Source organism: Lutjanus erythropterus, chromosome 15 (genome assembly GCF_056507025.1).
Source record: "Lutjanus erythropterus isolate fLutEry1 chromosome 15, fLutEry1.hap2, whole genome shotgun sequence".
In the NCBI taxonomy this organism is placed as follows: domain Eukaryota; kingdom Metazoa; phylum Chordata; class Actinopteri; order Lutjaniformes; family Lutjanidae; genus Lutjanus; species Lutjanus erythropterus.
Window position 1 is genome coordinate 23,959,559 of NC_139331.1, and position 10,823 is coordinate 23,970,381.

The window sequence follows — 10,823 nt, forward strand, 5'->3', positions numbered from 1 at the left end:
CTATGTGAGAATGGAGCAGGTTGTTTGTAATAAAACAAAAAAAAAAAAAACTTAAATGAAAACTCATCTGCATACAGAGGAGCTATAAATGATCATGATGAAGTTTTGATAAAGTGGACCTCTTTAAATTTAAGTTAACTGGGACAATCCACCTGTCAGCATGTTGCATGTGAAGTCTCAGTTGAGGCCGGATTACAAGCCACTGAGTCCACACAATTATCTCCATCAGGCTGTAATAGGATCCACCTGTGCGTGCTTGTATTTGTGGAGCAGGAACCTCCCTCGACCTGCAGAGTCAATTCCCACCACAAACTTCATTAAAAACTGAGAAAACAAGCCCTCTGTGGTTACCGGTTTCCCACCTCTCGTGCCATGTCTCATTTAGTTGGACTGGGGTTTGTAGTTTCATTTTTTTATTGTTGTTTTGACTCAAAATTTTAAGAATTTTCTTGCAGAAATTGAAAATGATTCAATGTCTTTCAGGTGGTTTATTTTCCTGATAGCTGCTGTAAACATAGAGGCTTACAATAACCCCTCTACAAGTAAGTGCTTTTGGTCAGTTTTTGATGTTAGTCTTCCCTAAACATGGTTACATATCCTTCATACAAATGTAAATGTTTAATTTATTCCAGATATCCACTCAAAATGCCTGGGGAACATCATGCGTGTGGATGTCGGTCCACTTGGAGGAAAATTTCTTGACGTTGCAGTTGTCGCCAGTAAGCTCGCATCTCTGAGTTCACTATTTTTCTTTACTTTGCCTCATGTTTTCTACAGTTTCTTTACTTTGTCCCACTTTTTCTAACTTTTTTTCCCTTTCTTTTCCTCCTCAGACAACTCTGCCATCCCTCTTACACCCAGCTTAGCCACTCAGTGTGGCTTCAGTATAAAGATGGACCAGCTGGGGAACGCCATGATTTATGCCTCCCTTCAGAACTGCTTTGCTCAAAATATGGTAACGAGACCACAGATATCAGTCTGCCGAGCTGCACCAAATGTGTTTTTAAATGTGGTAATAATTTTGAGTCTCATTTCTGTGTGTTTGCAGGGAGATAAAACGTTCACAACCACATTAAATCTTCGCCTGTACGGGAACCAGATGGCTGAAGACGAGCTGTACCAGGTGGCTGAGACCTGCCACTACACTAGCTGGGCCTCCAGGGAAATCGTCTGTGACTGCAGCTACATGGAGGCAAGTGAATGCAGCAGGGCTCTCAGGGGTCATGTTGCAGTCCACATGATAAGTGGCTTTATTTCCCATATGAGCATCAAGGCTGGTGGGTTTGATGTCAGTGCCGAGCGGGAAGGGAGAGATTGATTGTCACTTATGGAGTGACCTTATTTTCCAGGTGTCTGTGGCAAGAGCAGCTCCAGATGATTATGCCCTGCCTGAACATCCCGTCCCAGAGGCTAATTCAAAGTTTGGTGATCCTCGACGAGCTGCTGAGGTTTGAGCTCATTTGGTCCCTTTTTTTGTTAATGTTGGCAAACATCTTTGACTCTATTTAACCTCGGTATATTAACTACAGTCAGGGTGGTGGTGGGGTTAATTCAAAAATGTATTCCCATACAATGACTAATTACCTGTCAATTGTTTAGCCTAATGTTTTATATTTGTTAGGCTTATTAATTGTTCATCCAGCCATTTTTCCCTTTATTGTGCTCAAATGCATGTTAATTAAGGGAAGTAATTATGCACTTTTAAATATACTTTGTTCAGAATGCTATTCACACTCAAAGTTGAAGTAAACCTTCAAACTTTTCTGGGGTTTGTGTTCCACCCACACACTATCCAGGTCGCCAAAATTGTAATCCTGCTAATAAGCCCCATTTTTACTAGTTACTCTTTTGCAATCCTGTTGCATACAATGTGTCACTGCCCAAGACTGGCCACAGTAGATGGCAGTCATGCCTCCAGTTTGTAGAAGAACAGTACCGCTGTATGAAGCTGAGCAATGCACTGCAGTGGACAGGGTCGGCAGCAAAATGAATTTTAAGCTTGAAGTGTTTTCCAACAGGAATCTGCCATTATATGAGACAAATCTCTCTTGACTTCAATGACAAAATCAATAATTTTACTTCAGATCATGTATCACTGCCTTCATCTGTTGGTTTGTTATTGGGCGACTAAGGTGAATCCGAACTGACCGCTAAGTCACACAATAACAGACACTAACCAACTGAGATTGCAGCAGACAGAAACTCCCTTGTTCTTGTAGCTAAAATTTCAGTTTTGGCCAGTGGAGGCTGTCTGATGTCAATTTCAAATGGTAAAAATAATTAATAGACATGTATATGTAGACCTCACATTGGCCTTTGGATCATACATCAACCTTGCTGCCATATTGATCCTAGTAAGACTGACCTGTTCCTATAACCAATATGGCAGCAATAAGTCCGTTGTCTATGATGCAGACTACAATCTACTGTCAGCACTTTAAAAAAAAACCTCTCCCTTTAATGTCACGTCTTGATTTGCCTTGCAGGAACAGCCTATAGATGCAGGATTCAGAATCACAACACTGGTGTTCTTCACTCCTGCGGAGAAGATCATGAAGGTGTCTGAGGCCCAGAGAAATGGTTATGGCATTGCGAACACGGCTACCAGGCTGCTTCTGAGAGCTCCAAAGAGTTCACCTGAAACATACACTCAGGAAGTAAGTGGACCGCACTTCACCACATTTCAAACAAGCCTGATGTGATATCCTCCACTCCAGGCAGACTCTGGTTAAAATACTTGCAGCCTATTAGATAACTCACTGCTTGCTTACACTTGCAGCCAGTAAACTATTGGATTTAGATCAAATAATGTAATCAGACTCCCTTTAAATGCATTACTTTGTCTCATATCCACTTGGCTCAGTTAAATCCATTGGTAGGCTGCTTTTATTTACATCCTCCATTATGTTGAATTACCCACATTCTTAGAATTAAAATCTTTTGTTCTAGTAGTCTGAATACTGAGCCATTAAATGGACTAAACAAATAATGTTCTTTAACCTTTAACCACAGGTAGCAGGAATCCCCATGACGGTGCTGAAAACCTCCATAATATTTGAGAAGAAGTGGCTGGCGACTCGGATCGATGCAGCGGTTGCTTGCCCATCAGTGGAGGGTAATGAGCATGTTTGTAGGACAGTAGGCAGAGTTGTAGGGGACACAGAGGTCATGATTTTGGTTTTTACTCTGGGAATTAGGATTTTCCAGTATTCAGACTAGATGGATTTAGATTTCTCCAGAAGAATGAAGCGGCCCCTCCCCCATTCCATCCATCCACCACTTTGGTGAAGGTTAGGACTTGGGAATTCATGACTTTATCTAAAATGTTGGCTATTTTCCTGAATACACATGTTAAATGTATCCATGTTTGGTCTTTCCCTCTCCAACAGCTGTATGTGTTTGCTTTTGTATACAGGTAGCGTTTCTTTCACCAAAAACACAATCAGCTGGTTCCTGCCTTGGCACATTGACCCCCTGATTTCCTCGGGCCAGTTTAAACTGTTGGAGGTGCACATGGGTGTCAATGGTCAGAGGCTCGACGCTGCTGAGATGGCGGCCAGGCAATACTCCCTGACGGTCAATGATATGTACATCATTGTTGAAATTCCTATTGGGGCTGATGGAGGCTACTTTAAGGTCAGTGGCACTGAGATTTACCTTTTTAGAACAATTTTATATGAAATGTGGGTTTTATTGTCATGCTTAGAACTAATGCCCAGACTGCATGGGCTTACAAGAGTTCATAAATTTGAAATGAACGGTGCTAATAAATTGTCAAACATTATACTAAGATGTGGGATCTGTATGCTGCTATCAATGTATGTCATAATGTATGCATGTATAATTCAGCTTGGTTTGTCAGGGAGCTTGAATAAGAATATTTGGGGGGTTTTATTGAGCCATTTCATGGAAAATGACTTTTAAACCATTATAGTATGTACAGTAAAAAGTTGATAGCTCTTGTGGATATTTTTGAACCCAACTTCAGTTTCAGATGAATAACAGTTCTCTGCATCTTTCATGTAGAGCTCCAATTAGTGTTGATGGTAAATAAAATCAATTGAAGCAATAAGTTCCTTGCATACTCCTGCTCACGGTGTCATGCCAGCAGTGCCTACATGTACCAGGATGCATTGTAGGTGAGTCTCAGACAGCCACGTGTCCATGAATCAACACCGTGTCCTATAGCCTATTACTGTATTGGCCAAAGCATGACATTAAGTGTTTAGCCAGGGAGTTGTGCTAGATGAGTATTTTTGTCAAAGGTGGAGACTGGAAATCCAAGCGGAAACGGGCTGTAGTTACTAACATAATCACTCTGACATCACTGGAAGCAGGAAGAACAGATTTTGCAGCAGGAGAATTGGTCAACGTAGCACAAATGCTGAGGAATTTATTGCTTTAACTGACTACATTTACCATAAATACTGGCTAGACATCCACATGAAAAGTGTTGAATTTTCCTTTAAGATCTTTGACTTCTACATGAGCAAGATTTAGGGCCAACCTTTTGTTTAAAATGTGCACATGTCCTTTTAAATTTGGGTTTGACAAGATGTCCTTCAGTGATGGCCTTATTGAAGATATTTGATTTTGCAGAGTCACATACAGGATGATCAGTACCACACTTCTTACACCATTGAGCCCATGCTCGAGCTGCTCTGGACTGAGGACACCACTCAGGAGCACACAAGATACAAAGTCCTCCTTCCCATCACGACACCATTAATGTCTCATCCTCCGCAAGTGATTGACAGTGAGTCTTTTTAATCTTGCTGCTCCTGTGTTTTGTTGTTAAATATTGCAAGCCGCCTTCATTATTTATTTTTTTGCCCCACACAGAAACTGTTCCCGAGGAGCGGATGTTTAAAGTGCTGCTCGGGCCTTTCGGCTCTGACGTGGCACTGATGAACATCACCTTCCCCTCTGAGGTTTTGTCTGTGGCTGACTGCAGTGTCAGAGGCTTTAACGTCCTGGAGCACATGTCCCCTAACAGCAGCTCCAAGGTCTTCACACTTGAAGTGCCTTTCACGGACCATGTCGTACTACAAATGGTGAGCTTTGCTCTCAACTTGGGAAATGAAATATTGACTTTAATTTGGGCCACTAATCTCTCTCTATTTCCCAACAGAAAGAAATGGGGACGACTGTCTACAATCTTCACCTGACCTTTGGCTTGCTGGTCCTGCCAGAGTTTACTCCATTTTCTTACACTGCTTACCTGCAAGCTGAATTAGTAGACATGGGTATGTATTCATAGATATGATTTATTCATATCAAAATATCAGTCTTTGTTGCTATAATGTAAAAGCACACAAATTATTTACTCCAACTTCAGTAAAGAGATGTGGCCTTAATTATCTTACCTGTAAACCAAAACCTAAGTTTCTGCATTTTGTCTTTTTTAAAATCTATTTTTCTCCCCCTGCAGTGTCTCCATCTATCTCTGGTGGCTGCGACTATCAAAACTTCTACATCCTCGTGCAATACGGGACCCACGGCTTCAACTTTCAGACCATAGTGGGAAAACAAGTATTGACCCGGGGTCTGGCACAGCAGTACGGCTTCATGGAGAACGGAACGCACTTGAGTTTTGCAGTGCCGTTTACGTCCCCTGATGTTGCATTTGAGGTACGATCAGGATCCATTTTCTTCAACAAAGTGATTAATGCTCAGGGATTTATCAGGGTTTCTGTGGGTCATTAAAGTCTCAATCAACAATGTATTTTAGGCCTTAAAATGCCTTGATTTTAACTGCTTCTAAAAAATGGGTTTGTGTATAATGTTGCACTAACTATTGCTGAAAATAGTGTAATAATTACACTGGAACCTGAAACCAACATGGAATCAATAACCCTAAAGTGTGTAAAGGACAAAATGTCTTGATTTGGGGAAAAATGTTTTGGATTGACACATTTCATTAAGAGGTGACTTGATATACATGGAGATTAAATTAACATACTTTTTTGCGAGTATGAATGTGAAATGGGTCTTGGAGGTAGAATCGGTAGGATTTGATAGAGCTGTTCATAAATACCAAAGTTTGTGGGTCTGTAAAACATCCAAGCACAGCAAAATAATGAGAAAATAAAGAAATAGAAGCAGAGGGGCAGGGCCACACATTTCTGGTGGGTCGTAGATGTTAATAGAAAGGGTTTATGTTTGAGTCAATACATTGTTTTTAAAGACAGTGTTCCATATTATACCTTTTAAATTGCATTCATAATGGTCTTATATTTTAAGTTACTGAAACCTGCAGAAACCCTGTGACATTGCTGTAAGAGATTATCGATCTCCACATAATTCTTGTGCTTTTGTTTCTGACATGTTTTCAGGCTGTTGAGTCGTCGTCCATCAGGACCAGACTCGACGTGATCCTGAGGAATACAGAAGCCAACAGAAATATCAAGGAATTCTCAATGGCCTGTAACTTCTACACAACGCTGACTGGTTTGTTTGGAAAAAAACAAGTAATTTTTTTTTTAGTGTTTAACAAAACACCATGTGAGATGTTAATGTTTGACTGTCATCTTTCAGAGTGTTTTCCTAATGGGACCATGACGGCTCTGGCTGTGAAACTAGAGTCTGTTCCCAGTCTGAACCCCAGTCAGCTGACCCTCAGAGACCCCACCTGTGGACCCTCCTACAGCGACGACCGCTACGCTTACTTCGTTTTCTCTGGGAGCTCCTGTGGGACGACCAGAAAGGTAGCATGCCGCTCAATATTTCCTTGGTGCAAACTCCAAAATATGACCTGGGGGAAAAGTGTGTGTTTTCTGCTCTTTTTTTCGTCTTAGTTTTTGCGCAATATGATGCTGTACCAAAATGAAATCTCCCTGCCAGATGAACTTGATGCAAAAAGGGAATTGACAACTGACGAGCCAGAGTATGAGTGAGTGTCAGAATCAAGTAACTGTTTCATCTCTTTGATCAATTAATTGTCCTCAGATCTGTACAAACTAATCAGAATTTTGTAAATTCTGATAGAATATATTGTTTATTTGTATAATGTTAAACATTATTTCATTAACGGCAGAATAACTTAAACCTAATATGAAGAACTTTCACATAGACCTTTTTGGACAACAGTGGGAGTGTTTCCACCTGAATAACACAAAACCCAATGTGAAAAATAAGATTATCTAAATGAATCTTCAGCTTTAACTGGCTAATGTTCTACTCACTAACTTTGCTTGGGAAAGTGTCAGTTCAGGGTGAATCATGGAGAATCTGATCCTGTAGCAGACATTTAAAAACTAGAAATGGCTCTTATGGTTAGTGATGTTTGCTCATGTCATATAGATATCAGCATTAAACTGTTTCATAACCAGTTAAACTCCTTGTATTAGCTTAACGTTAAATGTCGCAGCATTATCATCAGACCTATATGTGAAAGGGGTTTCTTGATAAATTCTGCCTCTACACTGACTGATTTAAATCCTCATGGTTTGTCCCCTCCTTTCTTCAGGTTAAAGGTTGCTTGTTATTATGACATCAACAAAACCCACGCCGTGACCTTCCACACGAGACCTCGCAGGAGTGAACCGTATGCTGAAAATGCAAGAGGAGAGCTGCAGGTGGCAATGAGACTTGCTTTGGGTAAGAGTGTCTGAATCGTATTACCTTTTTTTTTTTTTTTTTTTTTTTTTTTTTTTTTTTTTTTTCACTTTTATCTTCCAACAGTTTTCTTCCTCCCTAACACGCTGTGTAGAAGCCATAAAAGTGCACAGTGTGTAAGAACTCTCAAAGAGGCATGGAAAAATCTACTTTTTCCATTATCCATGGATGTTTGCATGTTTCATAATGTTGACATGACTGCAAAAAGACATGGATCAGATTCTCGCTTGCCTGCATAACGGATGCCTTTAGCAGAAAAGTGACTGGATGTTCCTAAATTAGTAAAATGATGTGCCAGGAGGCAATCTCAGAAATTGATCTTGAACTAATTGAAATGGTCAAGTAATTGGCCTTCTGACATAAAGTTCATTGACTCACCTATAAACTTAATCATCTTAATGACTGAGTTGGCAAGCAGGACAATTGGGGGCAATGTTCTCTGAAATTAAAGGCCCGGTGTGTAAGACTCATGGGAATTCATTGGCAGAAATGGCGTATTCATAAAGGTTTTCATTGGTGTATAATCACCTGAAAATAAGAGTCGGGGTTTCTTTAGAACGAGCTGTTCATCTTCTGAGGGCACAGGTCCTCTACCACAGAGGCTGCCATGTTTCTACAGTAGCCCAGAACAGACAAACACCGGCTTTAGATACAGCCTTAGTGAGTTTCGTGACCACAACTCAATGCCACTAAATCCACTGGTCCTTTAAATTCGCTCACTTATTTGTATTAAACACCTGAAAGCTCTGTCTGAATCCTTAATATTTCATGTCTCTCTTCATGCAGACGACTCCTACAGCGCCTTTCACGGTGACGAGGACTACCCCATAGCAAAGTACCTACAACAACCGCTGTATTTTGAGCTGGAGCTGATGAGGTCTACAAACCCCCAAGTATCACTGGAGCTGGAGAACTGCTGGGCGACGCTTGATGACGACAGGACATCCCAGCCCAGATGGAACCTCATCATTAACGGGTAACTTCTTAATCTCGGCTGCTGAGACGTTTCAGTTCCTGTTCTTGAAATCTGACAACTGCATTTTGTGTATGGGGGTGTAGTTGATTGCCACATGAACACTGAGCAGGATACCACTATTTGCACAATGTGGTGTGACATACCTGAGAACTAAACGGTTTGTAGACAAAGGTAACGTTACCATAGCACTGACAGGAAGTAAACATCAAACTCACTTAAAAATGAAAAAAATCCATTAGGTAGGTACATATTAACAGTATTTAGAATACTGAGGTGACTTATGAAAATGCTTAAAAACACTACAAACAAAACGAATGGTAGTTTGCAACGCTGGTTAGTTAGCATAATCATTCAAACTCGCCAAAAACGTCTGATTGTCCAAACGGTGGAAAGACGAGCCAAGTCACTCTTGAGTTTTGTTTTTGAGACCATGCTAGCTTGCTAAAATTGCTAACTAGTATCTAAGACACTGTGGTGATAATTCTCATACTATAGGAAAAACTTTAAATGCTGTTAGTTAGCAGTTAGCTTGGTACAACCAGTATTGTGGTATATACTAGACCTTCATTCAAACTCAACAAATGACTCATTCTCTCCAAAAACATCCTTGTAGTGACTTGGCTAATTTTTCACTGCTCCAAGGTGTTTTTGGTGAGTTGGGTTTTGCTGGTAGAGTTTGAATAAAGATGACAAAAAAAAAACTAACACTGAAGTGTGTATCAAAATGGTAAAAACACTACACAAAAGCAAGTAGAGAGTTGCTTGGTCAAAACCTCCAATGTAGTGTGACAAATGTGTTACTGCAGTAATGACAGGAAGTAAACAATCTGGATAAACTGAGAACATGGCAGTAATTCAGCCAACAGAGTTGGACTTCTTTAACTAAATAGGCACTAATTTCCCCCACCCCCTCCTTTCAGCTGTGTAAACCCAGTGGACCCGTACCAAGTGATCTTCCATCCTGTTTGGGCTGACGCCAGAGTTCAGTACCCTTCTCACTTCAAGCGATTTGAGGTCCTGATGTTTGCCTTTGCTGAGGATCAAGATAACTTGAATCGCCAGGTAATTCCAACATTAAGAATACATTGTTCAGATATGGAAAACTAATCCACTAAGTTGTACATATAAATTGTAATATTCATATTTCTGTGTTCATATCCTGTAGCTCTTTGTCCACTGTGACGTGGTGATCTGTGATGCCAGAAATCCACTGGGCGGAGCCTGTATCAGGCAGTGTAACCAGGAAAACGGACTAAAAGGTATAACTACTCATTCTCTTATAAGGGGAACAAACATCTTTTTTAAGTGGTTAAGATATTTGTTTTTCTTCCACAGGCCAAAGACGTGCTGCTTCAGATGGCCTCAGTTTCAAACATGTGTCATCAGGACCCATACTTATAAATTAACAAAATCCTAATAAAGATTTTTAACAGGAATTCAGTTGCATTGTTTTCTTTAAACTCATTTCCAGGGCAATATTTCAATCTGTAGGTTCTCATAATGGTGACTTCAGTTGAAACTTAAGCAGATGACCTGTCCAACTGTCACAGTACCTAAAAGTCATATGTAGCTTAAGTCTAACATTTTACAGTATTTAAAAAAAAAAAATGCATCTTGGTAAATTCCCGATACAAAAGTCATTTAAAATCAAGAGCAGCTAGCTTAGTGCAAGTCTCTAGACCACTGATGTTCAACTTGTGGCCTGTGGACCAAATAAGGCTCTCTCACCATTTTCTAATTCACAATGAAAATTTTTAGATTCTCTGCCATATCTGTTCCTCCTGAAAAAGTTTTGAGAGATGTCATCAGTTAGACTGTTACTAACAGAAGTTGATCTTTGTGATGACCTTTCAGGATGTGTGAAGTGCAGTAGGATTAGATGAGCTCTGCAGAGGAAGACTTAGGCAAAAGTTATGCAGAAGTGAGGATAATTCTGGTCTTAATGTGTATTTCATACTCAATGTTAAAATATTGTCTGTTAGGATCAGTTTATGAATCTCAGGGCTTCCAGCTGTTCTAACTTGACACAAATGTGCTGAAGAAATGACAAGTCTTAAGAAATTCTAGCAGAGGAAATCAGATTTTCCATCTGACAGTCAACATGTATATTTAATATAATGGACCAACCTCATGATTACAAGGTTTATTAGCCAAGAGCTGGATCTTTCAGGGTGCCCCTGTAGCTCAGTTGGTTGAGCACCACATTGAGGCTGTCAGTCCCTTTGCAGCA

The 10,823-nt window shown here is 40.3% G+C and overlaps 1 protein-coding gene across 1 annotated transcript; it reads left to right on the forward strand.

Moving 5' to 3' along the window:
* The first annotated feature begins 277 nt into the window (after window positions 1-277).
* LOC146314451 (uncharacterized) lies at window positions 278-10,029 on the forward strand. The gene is made up of 21 exons (XM_084737010.1): window positions 278-395; window positions 484-542; window positions 633-719; window positions 834-955; window positions 1,049-1,192; window positions 1,350-1,448; window positions 2,487-2,657; window positions 3,013-3,115; window positions 3,416-3,636; window positions 4,600-4,756; window positions 4,843-5,054; window positions 5,132-5,246; window positions 5,432-5,631; window positions 6,336-6,450; window positions 6,538-6,707; window positions 6,798-6,892; window positions 7,469-7,599; window positions 8,404-8,593; window positions 9,514-9,655; window positions 9,759-9,852; window positions 9,929-10,029. The coding sequence occupies exons 1-21, from the start codon at window positions 373-375 to the stop codon at window positions 9,997-9,999; spliced, it is 2,721 nt and encodes a 906-aa protein (XP_084593136.1). The 5' UTR covers window positions 278-372; the 3' UTR covers window positions 10,000-10,029.
* Window positions 10,030-10,823: the final 794 nt, after the last annotated feature.

Bases quoted from the DNA above. Each gene is read 5' to 3' on its own strand.
- LOC146314451 (XM_084737010.1), top strand. From the start codon at position 373: ATGTCTCATTTAGTTGGACTGGG. The intron at 720-833 runs GTAAGCTCGCAT...TTTCCTCCTCAG, and splicing joins TGACGTTGCAGTTGTCGCCA to ACAACTCTGCCATCCCTCTT. The intron at 1,193-1,349 runs GCAAGTGAATGC...CTTATTTTCCAG, and splicing joins GTGACTGCAGCTACATGGAG to GTGTCTGTGGCAAGAGCAGC.